The sequence below is a fragment of the Coenobita brevimanus genome, chromosome 92 (assembly GCF_032717465.1).
Source record: "Coenobita brevimanus isolate Jiangsu-jjx chromosome 92, ASM3271746v2, whole genome shotgun sequence".
Lineage (NCBI taxonomy): Eukaryota > Metazoa > Arthropoda > Malacostraca > Decapoda > Coenobitidae > Coenobita > Coenobita brevimanus.
In genome coordinates, this window is record NC_137045.1 from 34,728,357 (window position 1) to 34,746,398 (window position 18,042).

The following is an 18,042-nucleotide window of genomic DNA, read 5'->3' on the forward strand; positions in this document are numbered from 1 at the left end:
AAGCTCCCTAACACTTTTCCCTAAGCGATTTATTTTCCATATTATATCTGTCCTATTTTGTGCTATATAAATCCTCTCAATACCGCTTTACTCAACATAAATAACGTGCAAAAGAATATAAACCAGCCATATCCAAAACTAAATCGCCAAGGAAGAGGTGTTAAGGCTTTGGTATGAGAGTGGTATGAAGAGTGACTACAAGGCCGATAAGAGGAGACTGGAGAAACAGCTGATAAAGCAGATGGTATAAATAAACAGCTGGTATTTTGCACTGGGTGGTATAAAACTGGGGAAGAAGTTGCTAAACTATTGGCACCTGGTATTACTAGATGGTATAAGGAGACCGGGGAAGCAGATAGTATGAAGGATGATATCTGCTGTTCACCTGATGTAGTTTGTGGTATGAGAATGGTTTAGAGAAAGAGAGGAGCAGCGGTAGAAAGACTGGTATAACTGGCCATGATATAACTGTCCACGTGGTATATACTGATGTTTATGAATATTTTGCATAGGGATTTGTACACTGCGTGAGAGACAGAGAGTTGGGGGACACTTAACATGAAGAATGTTTTTCGTTTTAATATGCAAGGAAGAAGGAAGCAAAGTCCCAAAGCCCGCATGATTGTTCCCTCTAAGAAAAAAAATATAAACTAGATAACAGAGGGCGAAATTCAAGATCCGTTCATTTCGAGAAGCCTGGCCACAATGAGTTGGAAAGACTGGAGGTCATAGGCAGCAGGAAATACAGACAGAGGTAGGTAGTTCCAATGCTGACCTGTTGCATTAAGTACTGGGAGTAAAGTTTAATTCTTGCATTAGACAGTTGGACAGAAAAATAATGAGTTTGTTGCTTGACGGGTGCTACGTGCCCGTCGTAGTGGTGGAGAGATGCAATCAGACAGTTCGGAGGAGCAGTGACCATTGAAGTAGCGACAGAAAAGAGGTAAAGAAGCAACAGTGCGGCGAAGAGACAGAGGATGAAGGGAGCCGGTGGAGGCAATGTTGTTGTGTACCTGATACTTTGAGTGGTATGGGAATGTGAAGGAGAGCATGACAGCTGGTTTACAATGCATGACAGCTGGTTTAAAGTGTGAGGAGAGAGGATGGGGCAACTGGTATGAAAGATGGCAAAGCTAATATGGACAGTGATACAAGGACGGTCGAGAAGCAGATGGTATAAAAGCTGGTATGAGGAGAGTGAGGAAGCAGCTGGTATTCAAGATAGCTTAGCTGAAGAAGGTGGTGTGATAATTTAAAAACCAGCTGGTATTAAAGGCAACGACCAAACTTGAAAAACAGGAGATGTAATGGCCGAATATTGCTGTGCGTATGGTATTGTTGGTACTATGAGAATGGAAGGGCAGCTGGTATAGAAGAAAGGTGGTATTAAACGACTGAAGATTCAACTAGTATGAAAAATGACGAAGCCCATATGCGAGCTGGTATTAAAAGGGATTGTAGATGCGTAGGGGAACAGCTGGTATGAAGGCTAGTAAACCAGGGCAGTGGTATAGAGACTGGTATGACTTGATTACCTGGTGTAGCTTGCAGTATGGGGGGCTGGGGAAATACCGAACACATAAACTGGTGTGGGTATGAACCTGATATGAAGGAGGACACAGAGGGCTGCAAAAGAAGACTAGAGGCAACTGAAATAAAGACTGGTATTACAGCTGACCTGGTGTAGATAGTGGTATGAAGACACTAGAAAGACAATTGACAAACAATGGTATTTTTGGTCACCTGGTATAGATGGTGGTATGAAACGAGTGGTATAAAAGTGGTATATTGACCTGGTATAGATGGTGGTATGAATATGGTATAAAAGTGGTATATTGGGTCACATGGTATAGCTGGTGGAATAAGAGTGGATAAAAATTGGTATATTGGGTCACATGGTATAGATGGTGTTATGAAACGAGTGGTATAAAAGTGGTATATTGGGTCACCTGGTATAGCTGGTGGTATGAGGAGTGTGGATGGAGCAGTGCCATTAACCATCCATGTATTAATACCAGGAATACCAGGAGTGCCAGGGGTGCCACTCTGACCCTTGCGACCTCGGGGACCCATCACACCTGCGGGAGGAGAATTATCATCATCGTTATCATCATCATCATCATCATCATCATCATCATCATTATTATCATTACTGCATTGTTATTTTTGCTCCTTCTTCTTCTTCTTCTAAAAATAGTAATAATAATAATATTACAAACATTTATAAAAACAACAGCAATAATATAAAATAATGATAATAATAATAATAATATATATATATATATATATATATATATATATATATATATATATATATATATATATATATATATATATATATATATATATATATATATATATCTTTTTATGCAAGGAAGAAGGAACCAAAAGCCAGGAGCCCGCAAGATTGTTCCCTCAAAAAAAAAAAAAAAATAATAATAATAATAAAGTAAAATAAATAAAAAATATCACCATCCACTCACTCGATGTAGTGCTGCTGTCGGGTGTCTGCCCTATCCTCTCCTCCATCCTTCTTTCCTTCCATCTTCTTCTATCTTTCTTTCCTTCATTCTTTCCTCGTCCTTCTGGCTACGGGTGACTTTACACTCCCTCTTCTGTCTTTCATTCCTTCATTCTTTCCTCTTCCTTCTGCTTGTGGGTAACTCTACACTGAGTGACAAGCCAAATGGTTTCCTGTACACCAGGAAACCATTTACTACGCTGGGTGGTAACCATATAACCAAATTTTGGCACCTGGTGGTTTAGTGGGTAATTATTGTGCTCCAATCGGATTGAACCGGTGAAGGTTTATATCCAAGGGGTGGTTAGGGTTTATTGCTCATGTAATGCCACTCAGGGATGAATGAGGTTGGTCACTCTCATCTTAAATGTCAGGACCAACTGCCTAGCCCCGGGCTCCAGCGCTCCTCGTGGGGCAACGTAGGATTGGATGATGGATGGATGGATGGAATAAAAAATAAGATAAGAGCCACATTCAAAACGTGGAGATCACAGGCAGTAGGAATTACAAACAGTTGGAAATACGGAATATAGAAGTTAGCATAACTGTAGGAATGTAGAAATTTTACTGTTCTTGAGGGAGGATGTGTTGTCTATACTGTCAGTGAGTAGTTTATGCATTTGTCTCAGTACTGTAGTCATCGAGTGCCCTGCGCGTGTCCGGCAGACCCCTGTGTAGAAAACAGACATCTTGCAGTAGGAAGGTAAGCTAAAAAAAAATACGTCATGCAACTGATGATGCTAACTGAGGGTACTTCCAGCATCTGCACTACAAGGGCTTTGTGGTCAGATAAATAGTTTGGCAATCAGTAATATGCTATACACCTCTACCTTGTCGACTCTTTTTTATCTTACCTCTTCTCCCAGTCAATCCATCCGTGAACCCTCTCTATTAATTTCTTACTTATCAGTAGGCTATCTCCAAAAGGGACAGTTCATGTAAAATCTCAACATAAATCATTGCGGCCTCTGTTTTGAAATAGATTATATATATATATATATATATATATATATATATATATATATATATATATATATATATATTATGTCCGTTAAGGTTTTCTTGTGGTCTTGCGTCAAAGAAAGTCTGCGATGGTAAGCTTGAAAATGTGTGAATGCACCAAGTTCACTTTACTTTGCTTTGACCCCAGATGTCCTCATGCATACACTCTGTCGTGGCTTAGTTTTGGACGAATGTTTGCCTATCTTTCTAATGCTTTCCCTTCACACTAAGAGCATGTCGTCATTTTCATCTTTGTTGCATCCTATCAGATACCTTCATCTACTGGAAGAGAAGCACACCAAGCATCTCGCAGCGCACAAATATTCGCCAGCAAGGAAAGTGAAAGGAAAAGTTGAATATTAAGCAAACTTTAGCCTCCAACTGGTCTCCCGATAGCATATACAAACTTTCCAACTCACAAACACACTCTCAGGAAAAAAGGAAAACGAAAAGCCTTAGAAATATGTATAATAGATCTGGCGTTCCTAATGGGGCGTGTGCAGCCAACCGTAACATATCCATACCGGGAAGTAAAAGTCCTTCATGGATGAGTTCAACGAGGCGGAAATGGCCAGTCTCAAAAGATATTACAAGATCCAAAGCGTTCTTTTTTCCCATTACATTTATCGTTTCTCATACTGAATACCATAAGTTACGGCTGACACACAACCATGTCCTTTTATTCACAACATTCAAAGATTTAAAAAAAAAAAAAAAAAATCTATCCCAATTAGTAATGATACCATCAACGCATTTGAATTATTTTATTTGATTTTATTACCAGACGCATTACTTCCCCGGAACAAGTAGTAGGATATGAAAACCAAATAACACCATGCAATGTGTACAGTGCGCGTTGTAGTGTAGTGTAGTGCTGTTGTTCTGTTGTGGTGTGGTGGGTGTTGTGAGGTGATGTAGTGTATTGTAATGTGTCGTGGTTGTGGTAGTGTATTGTGGAGGCGTAACGTTGCTGTTTACTTTGGTGGTGTGCTGTGGTGCTGCTGCTGAGGGGGTGTGGTGGGACTGTATAACGAGGTGGAGTAGTGTAATGTGATGTAATGCAGTGGTGTTTTGTAGCGTGGTAATGCAGTGTAGTGTGGTGGTGTTGTGTGTTATGGTCATGTAATATAATGTGCTGTGAGTGTGGTGGTGTATTGTGGTGGTGCTACGTGGCTGCCTATTTTGGTGTAGTGTGGTGTTGCTGCGAAGGGTGTGGTGGGATTGCATAATGTGGTGGTGGAGTGTGATGTAAAAGTGTGGCGCTGTGTGGTGAGGTGGTGAAGGCTAGTAAGCTTGTATAGTGAGCCCCAGGTAATTTGATTCACATATGCCAAGGTCGTTGCGGCATTTAGCATTCTGTCCAGCATCTTTAGTAGTATTTTGGTTTGTAATTTGTGGACAGGAATTTAAAGTACTCTCTGTGAATGATAGAGTGAGTGGCTGCTGAATACTGTGATGGAATAAGTTAGATTATGAGCCAAATTCCTACCAAACACACGCGTCGGGTTGTCAGATGCTCCTACGGCCTTGGTTAGTGTGTCTCAAGAACCCTGGAGTCATTGTACATTAACCCTCAAAAATTCTGTCCCACTTCCGCTTCTCTCTCCATGGCCTTTGAAAATCAGTGTGATAAATCAGCAGAAACTGAAACTGATGACACTAATCTGTGGCTAAATAAAGTCATCAGCGTCAGTTGTTACGGATTCACTACATTGATTTTCAAAGTCCACATAGACAAAAAACTGAAGAGGAGACACGACTTTTGATGGCAATTGTACTGTACAATAAGGTTACGTAGTGTGGTGATATACTCCTGGTAATGTAGTGCGGTAGTGTAGTGTAATGTGGTTCGGTTTTGTTTTGTGGTATGATGGAGTGTGGTGGCGTAGTGCTTTAAGGCTGTGTGGTGTAGCATGGGGATATGGTGTGGCGGTATAGTGTGGGGGAGATTAATGCTGATGTAGTACAATAAAGTTTTGTGGTTGTGAAGTGTGGTGATGTAGAGTTATATTTTAATGTTGATGTGTGATCTAGTGTGTTCTGATTGTGTAGAGTGGTGGTGTAGTGCAGCAATGTAGTGTAGTGTGATGGTGTTTATGTTGCTGTACAGTGGCATTTTTGTGTGGTTGTTTAGTGAGGTGATTTTATAATATGTTGATGTGTGGTGGTGTTGTGTTTTGGTGTATTGTGGTGGAATAGTGTGTTGTGGACTGATGTTGTTTGGTGGTGTAGTGTGATGTGTTACTTCGTGGTGTAGTGTGAAGGCGTTGTTTGGTGGTGTAGTGTGATGGTACTGACTGACAGTGTGGTGTGATGATGTCGTGGATGGTGCAGTGTGTTGGTGTGGTTTGGCTGAGTGGTATGCTGGTGTGGAGTACGGGTGGTGTAAGACTCACCTTTGATGCCTGGAGGTCCCTGCAGCCCTCGGTCACCTTTCGTTCCAGGTATTCCTAAAATAGAAGGGAATATATTCAGTTAAAAATATGGTACAGCTCCCTCCACCAGTTCCTCAACATACTCTCGTAATCTTCTTATAAAATTATGGGATCTTGCTAATCTTAACCAATCCCCCCAAATTTCTCGACACTTTTGTACAGTGACTGTGTTATGTGGTTTAGGTTCCTCCAGTATAACCGAGTCTCATACAAACTACTGATGAGTGAAGAGGACTGAGGCTCGCGTACCGTACTCGTAAAGATTTGATGGTGAACGAGGCGGCTATACTTCTGGTACCATCGTACATTTAAAGTTAGTGTGCTCAGTTCCCCCTCTCTGTCTGTCTGTCTGTCTCTCTGGAAACTTGCTAAGCCATCCTGATGCTGCAAAGACATTTTGCACTTGGTAGATGGGTGGGTTGGCGTTTGGGTTATTCCCGGAAGACAATGAATATTAGCTCTTCAAGTGCATATATGAACCTAAACTGTGTATAATGAAAGCATGGTAATTCCCCTGTAGGACTGGGCCTCCAAGTTAGGGAAATAGTTCAAATGGAAGCGATGTCCCTTGAAAGATTGTTTACACCCTCCAGAGGGAGCCCCTCCATGATGGGGAGATGGTTAAAGTTTCTAAGCACAAGGTAACCATCTCCCCATCATCGAGGTCTAGCCCCATTTTTTTGGCTTATGTTCCTTTTAATGTAAGAGGGTGGCCTCTCATGCATGCAGACCGAGGATTAGCATATGCCGGTTGCTCTGACAGGCACCACACCCCAGTGGACCACCAACTATTTACTAACGAATTAAAAGATAATTAAATTGGTTTGAGTCCCCTTAGGAGTCCCATTTTTTTTTTTTTTTTTAAATAACAGAACGGAGGAAGGAAAAACAAATGGGTAAAAAAAAAATAATCCATACACCAGATTAATGGTGTCCTCTGTTCATAAAATATCTGTAACAGTTAGACTTGAACAGTTGTGGGTTGAAATTTGGAGGAAAACAACTCTGGGGAAGCGAGTTCCAGAGAGATGCAGTTCGGGGAATGAAAGAATTCTGATAGGCAGAAGTTCTGCAATATGGTTGAGTGACATTCCAGTCATGAGCGCTACCAGATGCCCGCGTAGCACGAGAGTAGGCATGGAGAGGTGGCACCATGGACGCAACTTCGTCTGAGCATTTGCCAAAAAAATATCTGTAAAATAATGCAAAGGAGGCAACATTCCTTCTTACTTGCAGGGGAGGTAGTTTATATGTAATAGCAGGGTTGTTTATGATTCTAACGACTTTATTCTGAATTTTGTCTAGTTGTCTTAATGCAACCTCTCCACAGCCATTCCACAAGGGTGAGCAATATTCAAGCTGAGAGCGCACATGACTTATAAATTATAGCTAACTGCTCATCGGCGAAGAAGTTACGGACTCTGTACAATAATCCAAGTTTTTTTGAGGCGGTTTTAGCAAGTGATCTAACATGAGAGGTCCAGCTGAGGGCACTGTTAAGTGAGACACCAAGAATTTCAATACTTTTGGAGATGGAAATATTAGTAGCACTGAAGGTAATGTACGAATCTGGTAATATCTGTCTATTAGTAAACTGTATATATTTAGTTTTACTAGCATAAAAGAGACAAGGTTGTTTTGTCCCCATTCACTGATTGTAGATAGATCTTGATTTATGGAGATGGCTGTACTGAGTTGAGAGGTAGATATATTAGACTTTGTAAATGGATGTCTGAGTGTGAATGAACTATGTAGTGTTGAATCATCTGCGTATGGGTGAATGGGAATAACCTAATAACAGACCAGGACCTCACAGGCTGCCAAATATCAGATTAAACATTTCCCGGTGTCCACAGAAAACCTCCTTAACAGAAGCTAGAAAATGAGCATATAGAATCAGTACGAAGTATAATATAAGTGAAACTGTAACCACATATCAAACACACTATCTATATCTACCTATTTATCTATCTATCCGTACATGTGTAGAGACAGACAGACACCTGGACTAACAGAATTTCGTGTTCTTGCGTACATACCGTTAGTGCCGTTATATCCGTTGGTGCCCGGGAGTCCGTTATTGCCAGGTATGCCATCCAGGCCAGGTATTCCATCCAGCCCGTTGCGTCCAGGTATGCCGTCCAGCCCAGGCTCTCCAGGAAGACCATCACGACCGTCCAACCCCGCTGTGCCTGTACTAGCGAGAGAGAGAGAGAGAGAGAGAGAGAGAGAGAGAGAGTAGGGATGGGGGAAGTGTAGAGAGGAGAGCGGAAATGGGGAGAGGAGGAATGAAAGAACAGAAGGAGTGAGTAGAGAAGGAAGGTGTGAGGGAGAAGATGAAGATGAATAAGATGGCTTACACAAACAGAATATCTAACTTCCTAATCTATATTCAACCACGTTCTAATTGGATTATCTGATTTCGTAAGAACTTCTCCTCAGCGATTTATTTTGCGTCAACACCTAGCCTCCCTCTTGAACTGTTCTCATCCAAACCACCTCAATATTAAAAGGAAAAAAATCATAATGAAGAAGTAAGATCAAGCCAATGGTAACCCTTTCTAATCGTCTTTACTCTTTTTACTCAAACTTGGTCTATAATTGCCATCTCTCTTCCTTGACTGCTCAGTTGTAGGTATAGAATAACACTAGAATATGACGCTAATCACGAAGAAGTGCTACGGAAAGGACTGAGAGCCATAGCATTGCCTTCTTTGCCTCTGAGCTACCTGAAATAAGCTGTATATGGACGAAAATTTGGGCCAAGTTAATGTGCAAAGGGAATAGTAGTAACAGGGAAGAATTACTAGTCTGTTCCCTTATTAAACAGGTCACTCCTCTCATGCTGAGCTCAACTCTAGCATTCCCATTTGTTGTTAATTGACTTTTACTAGGCGGAAATTTTCGTCCTGTTTCTGTCTTCTGTTACTAGCTCAGTGGCAGATTAAGACAATACCTCTGGCTTTATACCTTTCCATAGCACTTCTTGTGAAATTTCTTGCTTTTGCAATCAATGTTCCACAAGTCACAGAGATTAAGACAATATACCGCGGCTCTATACCCATCCCATATAGCTTTTTGTCGACCCATTTGCCGTACCTCAGTGGCAGATTAAGACAATATCCGTGGCTCCGTGTCTTTCTATAGCACTTTTTAATGATCTGTCTTCTTTTCATAATCCATTTTCCGTAAGTCAGTGATAGCAAGACAATATACCACGGCTCTGTATCGTTCCCAGAGCACATCTTTATGACTTTTCTTCCTTTTGCAGTCCATTTTCCGAAGGTCAGTGGCAGATTGACGATAGGACGGCTCTACTATATACTCTTCCCGTAGCACTTCGTGACAATATCTTATACCTTAACTTAGCTCTAATTTTTGTCCTATTGCAGCTTATTTCATGCAGCTGACTGGCAGAAAAAAACAAGTCTACCGCTTCACATCCTTTCCACATCCCTTCTTCGTGACTAGTACTATATTCTAGTAGTACTCTTTTGTTACAGCTCAATATACAAGATAAAGATATGCAGATTTTAGGTCAAATTAGAATGAAGAGAAGCATAACATAGTATCTTAATGTTAATCTCATGCTCAGTATTCAAGTTGGAAGGATGGTAATTTTGCGACTAATTAAAGGGAAGAGGATACAATTAACTCTATATGACTTTATTCAGCTGAGTGAGTAATAGGAGCATGTAATTTCTAAGACGATAAAAAAGGGCAGACAAGAGAATATCAAGGTGTAACACGGGAATAAATCACCAGGAAAAGTGATGCATCTTCTGTGGCAACGAAACTCCTACGCCTTGCACCATTTTTTTTTTTTTTTTTTCAGCTCGGTGAGATATTTATTTTAGTTTTCTTTCTGGCTGACACCCAGTTTTGATATTTTTAGGAGACACTGTTCAGATTGCATGGGTTAGGTACAGCATTCAATAATTTTTTACCAATAAGTGATGTTTCCTAAGTCTTTGTTCGGTGGTTAGAAGAAAACGGTGAAAATAATGAGATTGAAGAGATTAAAACACTGGTTACTGGATGAATGCTTAACACTCTTATGTATCTTATTTTTTTTTCTACAACCGAAAGCTTTCATTCAGACAAATGTGTGTGTGTGTGTGTGTGTGTGTGTGTGTGTGTGTGTGTGTGTGTGTGTGTGTGTGTGTGTGTGTGTGTGTGTGTGTGTGTGTGTGTGTGTGTCTGTGTGTCTGTGTGTGTGTGTGTGTGTGTTTAAAGGGCTAATGGAATCTGCCTCTCTTTAGCATGGAAGGCTCATTATTAAGCAAAATAAAATGGCCAGGTGTTAGGACTAATATCTATATCGCTTTTACGGCGTTAGAATTAGTAAATCTCATAATATATTTTCTCTTATTGTCACTATACTCCTTTTATCTTAATTTGGTCCAGATTATATTCCTTTTATAGTTTATTTCACGTATTTCACTGGCAAGGTAATATGGTGCTATAGCTCTTCATCCTATTCTTGATACTTCTTCATGACTAGCTGTAACAACCTGGCAATAATCTCTGGTCACAACTCAGTATTCAAGATGGAGAGATGGCGATTTTCGGCCAAGTTAGAGTAAAATGGATATAGTAGACGATTTCATTAAACTTATGGACCTTTTCACGTGAATAGGTTAATGAAGGCTATATCATCTTTCTACAGTCGATAAAGTCCTTCCTTTCAAAATAAAATTGTATGAAGAGAGCAAGAACAAAAAAGAAAATGCATCCTTTGATTGAAATGGTTAAGTTATACAGGAGACACAGTAAGTAGATTTATTGACATAAATAATACACTTAATAAACATCATCACTGTTACATCCTTTTATAGTTTATTTCACGTATCGTCATGACCTTTTTCCAACCTGAGGATGAGGTAATGTGGGATAAGAAAAAATAGGAAAAAAAAAGTGCGAAATTAGGACTATCAAGAGCCTATCCAGTGAAATGGGAGAGACTCATGTATGCTCATTATTCAGAACTAATTATGTCTCTATTCCACAGGTATAATAATTTTAGCTTAACCTTCGTGACTGTGACTTACTGGGCAGTTAGATTTACGTTCGATAAGTAACACTTTATAACAGCAGTGTTGTTGTATCTAAGAATCTTGTAAATAAAAGCGTCGGGTGAATTACTGCAAAATGAATTTTTGGAAAACAACGTATTAACGTCATATTTACAGTTCGATCAGTAACCTTTGCATCCTTCAGAGTTTAACATTGCAGGCATATATTTTAGTGGTTTCCCCAAAATAATAACTTTCCGGGATTACTGGGGATTGGTAAAACAGCTAGCCAGATTCTGAATAACAGCGATTAACTTCCAACTGAAAACGCTAGTTAGATAACATGGTGAGTTACACGACTCTCAACGCATTCAGCATTTACTTTTTATACATGGTCGCTGGTGCACACATAGTTGTGGCAATAATGACGGACATGGAAATATGAGGTTTCAAGGAAAATGGCTTTGTAAATTTTAAGGACGAACGGACGATAAATCAAACATAAAATTTAACAGATAAACAGGACCAAAAATAATGCCTCCTGTCATTCACTGTGTATGTAATAACAATTACCGGTAGGTAATGGAAGAAATGCTATGACTGTGGTCTGCATGATGTAAAAGAAAGAAAAATATATAACTTGGTGAGTAATGGTGACCTCCCTCTCCAATGCGTCTTATACTGTGTATTGTGATATAGACACAGTAGCGGCACATGACACACCCACCTGGCTTTCCCTTCTCGCCTTTGGGTCCCCTGTGTCCCGGTGGGCCAGGCAGGCCCGGTAACCCCGGGGGTCCAACAGGGCCTGGCTGGCCCGGCAGGCCACGGTCGCCCCTCTCTCCAGCACGACCAAGGCTGCCTGTCTCCCCACTGCGACCAGGTGACCCCGGGTGCCCTGATGGCCCCAAGACGGCAGGGGGACACGTGTCTCGGATCGTGGCGCACACCTCGGGCAACTCTTCCACCTGCTGGTAAAAACATAAACGGTTAGCGAGACTCGTTCACAACAATAACATCAAATTATTTATGGTTTACAACTGATATTTGCTTAAACAACTCTCCCACACACAGCATAACACTATAAATCTATTACCTTCATCATCTTACTTTTGCATCGTTCCTGAATTTAATATACCATGAACACAATCCTGTCTTAACGCACACTCCTTGACGTACATTTTTTTCTTTAGGCTAATAATTTGTAATATGTTGGAGTTAGATATGGTTACGTTACCCATCATGTCTGAGAGAGAGAGAGAGAGAGAGAGAGAGAGAGAGAGAGAGAGAGAGAGAGAGAGAGAGAGAGAGAGAGAGAGAGAGAGAGAGTCCGTCGTCTTTAACTTGTATGATGCGTTACAAAGGGTTAAAAAGAAGAAAAAACTCCACATTCTAGGGGCGGACGAACCAATATACACTTTTTATATGTTTTTTCAATGTCTCGCCAACAAACATATTCCCTATTAAATGGCGTTCGGGACCCTGCTGAACATTTTTCTGCAGAGTAAAGCGCAAAACAGAAAAAAGAGGCAGTTTGAATCTTTCTTTTCATAGGTACACATAGGAATTCCAGCTATCTATCCATCTATTGCCAGAAGCCTTAATCCTGACGCCTTAATCCTGTAAGGGGTGGCCACAGACAAATTGCCTCCATGTTGCCAGGTCCCCCGCCCTGCTCCTAGCTCACACGCCCCTCTCTCATATACCTCTCCACTCCATCCTTTCATCTCACCCTTGGCCTAGGAATACATATAGCCTGAAAGTCTGTAATTTCCCTTTAACGAAGCCAGCATATAAGAAGTAGAGTATGGGGGACCGCTAATCTCTGCACCCTCTCCTTTTCTCCTCATCCTGCAGGGAAAATGGAGAGAGAGAGCAGAATTTTCCTCGCTTACCTTTGGGAATGATTGTATGGATAATATCTAGTGTAGTGAAAGTTCCCCGGGTTCCAAGAAATCTTTGATCTTGTCATTCAGTGTAGATTCACCTAACTTCATTGACTGATGGATGAAGGTTGCTCTCATCTACCATACTCCACAGCATCGAACAAACTGGGATGATGATGATGATGTACTGTAACTGCTTTTACTTCAGTTTTTTGGCACAAGTTGCTGCACAGTTATATCAGATGTGATGAAATTAATGGACCGCTGGACCAGGAAAACAGATTTTATTATAGCAATTATGGTGCTCCTTCTGTGATTATAGGACAACCAAGAATTCTCTGTGGTTACGATGTCTTATCTAATTAATTCCAATAACTGTAAGGCATTGTTCTTCATATGGAGCTCTATCTCAAGTTCAGCAGTGGAACCAATACTTTGATTACGCATAACAATCAAAGGTTTACATATTCAGAATCTCATTTTTATCCCATCAAATCTCTGTCCACTTCCCTGTTTCATTTCCAGTACTCAGCTTGCCTCCCCTCACGCTCACCTCCCTACATCTCTCAACACATAGCTAACCAGACATCCTTCTCTCCTCCTTCCTTCCCTCACCAGTGTGTACTTTGAATCTTGCCCCTGCGTTGAGTTCGTGGTTTGAGTTTCACACCTTGGGATGCGACAGGACTGACGGGGCAGGTAGTCCTTGTAGAAGTGGAGCCGAGTGTATCCCCGCTTGGTACAGAGGTCTACCCAAAGCTTATTAGAATATAGAGGTAACAGGAATAAATTTACATAGCAGATTAGTGTTGTTGATAAGTTATAAAAATGCTGTCCCATAGCCTAAGTGTGGCTGTAGCACCTTGGATGGTATTAAGATGCTCGAGGGAAAGTGAATGGAATAATGGTTTCCTAGCGCCAGGTATCATAGACCATATGGCACTAATTTAGAGCAAGAATATATGACTAGGAATGGAGCAGAAACGGGAAAGGATGATTGTAGGGGTAGGTATACACTTTCGGCTCTTCCTTCCTTACTCTTCCTCCCGGTACATGATTATATTTAGCGTACATGCAACTGATATCAGTGAAGAGGTGAAAAACATACTGCATTAACCGCTTTTGTACTGTTATGTTTTGCTTAGTTATTTTTTTCAAGACACCAAAGTATTTATATTAATTTAGGAAGGAACGTCTCCCAGTAAGAGAGCTAACACTTTCCGGTACTATGACTAGCTCCCAATTGAATAAAATCATCTGGCGTTAGCTGGAATGGCATGCTCGTGTTGTCTTGATCATGACAACGTTAAAGGCCACAGTGCAATAGCCGGTCATAACACCAGGCTCAGTAGAATTTAAGGTATGGAAACCGAATATCCACTTCACTCTAATGACGTGTTTTGCATGGTATTGCTATTTTCAGACGACTTATCCAACTGGAGGGGTTGGGCAAAGCCTCCACTAACCCGAAAGTTGTATAGAATCATCTGGAGGTAAATGGATTTAAATACAAACTACGCCATAGGACTGAAAGTGTTAAGCAAAATCGACCTCAGTTATATTGAAGCTTCTCCCAGAAGATTGGAAGTCAGATATAATTATTCCCTTGTACAAAGGGAAAGGGGAAAAATAAGTGTGTGGTAATCATAGGGGCATTTGTCTTCTTAGTGTAATAGGGAAAGTATTATGGTAGGATACTTACTGACAGAGTTAGGGAAATAACAGAGGAATTAGTTGGAGAAGAACATGGAGGCTTTAGGAAGGGAAGAGGTTGTGTAGATCAGATAATCATTCTTAGATCTCTAATGGAAAAGTGCCTAGAGAAAGGAAAGAAGTTGTATGCGGCCTTCATGGATTTGGAGAAAGCATATGACAGGGTGGATAGACAAAGATTGTGGAAAGTATTAAGAATATATGGAGTAGATGGGAAGTTGTTGAATGCCGTGAAAAGTATGTATGGGGGTGCTAAGGCTGCAGAGCGTGTGGATAGTGAACTGAGTGAGATTTTCTATTTGAAGGTTGGATTGAAACAGGGATGTGTCATGTCTCCATGGTTGTTCAATCTGTACGTGGATGGGGTTATAAAAGAGAGACAAGGTAGGGCAGTGGATGTTGGAGTGGCCCTAATGAGAGAGGGCAGTGTTTGGAAAGTCCCTGTACTGTTGTTTGTAGATGATACTGTGTTGTTAAGTGAAGACGAAAAGGCTTGATGGATGAGTTTGGGAGAGTGTGTAAGAAACGGAATCTAAAGGTGAATGTAGGGAAGAGTAAAGTTATGGTCTTCAAGAGAGGTGAAGTCAGTGAATGTACAGTGAGGTTGGATGATGAGGAAACGGAAAATGTGAGTACGTTTAAGTACTTGGGTAGTGTGATGAGTAAGGATGGAAGTTTGGGGGGTGAAGTGCTTGAATGCGTACAACAAGGAAGAAAAGTTGCTGGTTCCTTGAAGGCGGTGATGAGAAACAGGGAAGTGAGCATGGAAGTGAAAAAGTTATTACTGTACATGACAGTATTGTGATACCAACTCTGACGTATGGAAGTGAAGCTTGGACGTTGTTGGAAGGACACAAGTCAAGAGTGAGAGCAGTGGAAATGAGTTATTTGAGAGGAGCCTGTGGAGTCACATGGAGAGAAATGAGGATGTGAAGGAGCATTGTGGTGTGGATATGGATGTGATAGGAAGCATTAGGAGAAACACACTGAGGTGGTTTGGCCATGTGGAGAGGATGGAGAGTGAGAGACTGACGAGGAGAGTGTATGTGAGTGAGGTGGATGGGGGGAGAGGGAGGGGAAGGCCAAGGATGAGATGGAGGGATGGAGTGGAGAGGTATATGAGAGAGGGGGGTGTAAATTGTGATCAGGGCAGTGAAATGGCGGGGGACAGGGTGACGTGGAGGCGATTTGTTTGTAACCACCCCGTATAAGGGATTAAGACGTCTGGCAATAGATAGATAGATTCTCCCAGCAGTCCAGTGACGTCTTTTTGATTTCCTCATGTTTCCTCTTTTAGTAGTGGAACTTGTAGTTATAACTGTAGTAGTAGCAATTACTATTATTATTAGTTATTATTATTATTATTATTATTATATTTCTTCTTCATTTTCTTCACATTATTAATACTATTATTATTATTATTATTATTATTATTATTATTATTACTACAACTATTATTAGTGGTAATGTGGTAGTAGCTGCAGTTGCTACGCCAGGTTCATTTGAAAGTGAACCGGGAGAATTACGGCCATGTCTTTCTTCCACAGTCCACCATAGGATTCGTGGCCTAGTGAGGGGACTGAAGGAAATATAATCGAGCAGCTTCACCACCCGATTATATTGACGATACGGCGTGAAGGTGTCCCTCTCCAGTATGACATTTTGCAGTGATTAGATAAAAGAGTAAGGTAATTACTCCTTAAGGTAGAAAAGCCTATTAAGAGTTGAATGAAATAATGTAACAGTAGCAAAAATAATGTAAAAATAAGCAAACTGAGTGAAAAGTTTAATTACAGGCGAGAGAAAAAAAAAGGACTCAAGCGACATAGCCATATGAACGCCTGGTGGTATAGTAGGTTTAGGCGCTTGCATTGTATATCGATTATTAGTGCTTCAGTCCGAGGAGTGGTTGAAGTTTAGTGGATAATGCTACTTAGGCAAGAGAAACTGGTCACTATCTATCTATCTCTCTATCTATCGCCAGACGTCTTAATCCCGTAAGAAGTGGCCACAAACAATCGCCTCCATGTCGCCCTGTCCCCAGCCAATTCACTGCCCTGCTCCCAGCTCACACCCCTCTCTTTCATCTACCTCTCCACTCCATCCCTCCATCTCACTGGTCACTATTCCCTTAAATACTGTATCTGGACTATGCAACCTAGCCCAGGGCCCCTTTGCTCACGACTTGGCAAAGAAGGAGTACATGATAGACAGGGATAGATGGATACATAGGCAGAACCCTTTGGCATCGGTAAAGGTAAAACAACAAGTGATGAAAACAGACAATTCCTTATTACTCTCTTCAAGGTGTCGTTTCCCAGACTCGGTTAATAAGTCTATGATATTCAGTCCCTCTAATCCTTCACTACCATGACCCAATTCTTTTTGCTGCTTCTATAGTCCTTTTACACAAACTTTGCACAGATTTTCTTCCTATTGCGTTTTTTTTTTTCCTCGCATCCCAGCGGCAAAGATAATACAGTGACTCGACATTATGTCCATGGCACCTCTTCGTGATTTGTACCATATTCAAGTGTTAATCTAAAGATAAAACTTTAGCATTCATGATGGAAAGAGGGCAATTTTAGGCCAAGTTAGAGTAAAAAGATTCCAGTGACATTTTTCCTCTAACCTCAGAATATTTTATTTGGAAAAATCTCTTGTATTAAAGGGATAATGGCTCTACTTAACCCCTACAGTTTGAAAATGTTAAGCGGAATGTAATCATCAAGAGATACCATTACACTAACAAGAAAGACGTCCCCATTTAGAAGAGGTTCAGTAGATAGTTCTTAACACTTCATGTGATGTCCGGATTATGTATTGTATTGCCAAAGTGAGACGATACCGGGGAAAATATCACACAAAATGTAAAAAACTATTGCTGGTATTAACACCCGAGCCGTTCAAGCACCATCATCTGTGTGGGGAGAGAACTAACCTTGCCAATACAGGTATTAAAGAATCTTGGCCACTGCGAAATTAGGGTATTTTTCCTCTCGGATCCTCACACACGGATCTATTGTAGTGTGTATGGTATTGAATGTAAGGTCTTCTAGCCACGATGGTTGGCAAACTGTGTGTATAGACGGCAGGTTGTATGGGCTGCACAGAAATGAGGGTGTTTTTCTGACTATCTATCGATCCATTGCCAGACGCCTTAATCCCGTAAGGGGTGGCCACAAACAAATCGCCTCCATATCGTCCTGTCCCCCGCCGTTTCATTGCCCTGCTCCCATCTCACACCCTCCCTCTCTCTTTCCTGACTGGCTCCCTATAATTAAAACTGAATACGTAGATATTCCATTGCGTCAAGAGGAAATATTGAGTGGGAGAGAGAGAGATTAGAACTTGAATTCTCTATTTTCTCTAGCGTTTAGGACTACACAGACTCTATGAAGATGGCTCTGTGTAGCTCGAAAAGTAAGATATGGTAAAGAATTCAAGCTCTAATCTGTGACTTTCTCCCA

The 18,042-nt window shown here is 41.0% G+C and overlaps 1 protein-coding gene across 1 annotated transcript in view; it reads right to left on the reverse strand.

Annotated features, from left to right (window-relative positions):
• The window catches only part of LOC145412193 (uncharacterized), a 75,387-nt gene that overhangs the window by 54,687 nt on the left and 2,658 nt on the right, over nt 1-18,042 (reverse strand). The window contains exons 2-6 of the mRNA XM_080282121.1: nt 13,475-13,608; nt 11,701-11,941; nt 7,998-8,150; nt 5,920-5,973; nt 1,950-2,078 (exon numbers count right to left, since the gene is read on the reverse strand). Coding sequence (XP_080138247.1) covers nt 1,950-2,078; nt 5,920-5,973; nt 7,998-8,150; nt 11,701-11,941; nt 13,475-13,608 — 711 coding nt within the window. The remainder of the gene's footprint in view (nt 1-1,949; nt 2,079-5,919; nt 5,974-7,997; nt 8,151-11,700; nt 11,942-13,474; nt 13,609-18,042) is intronic.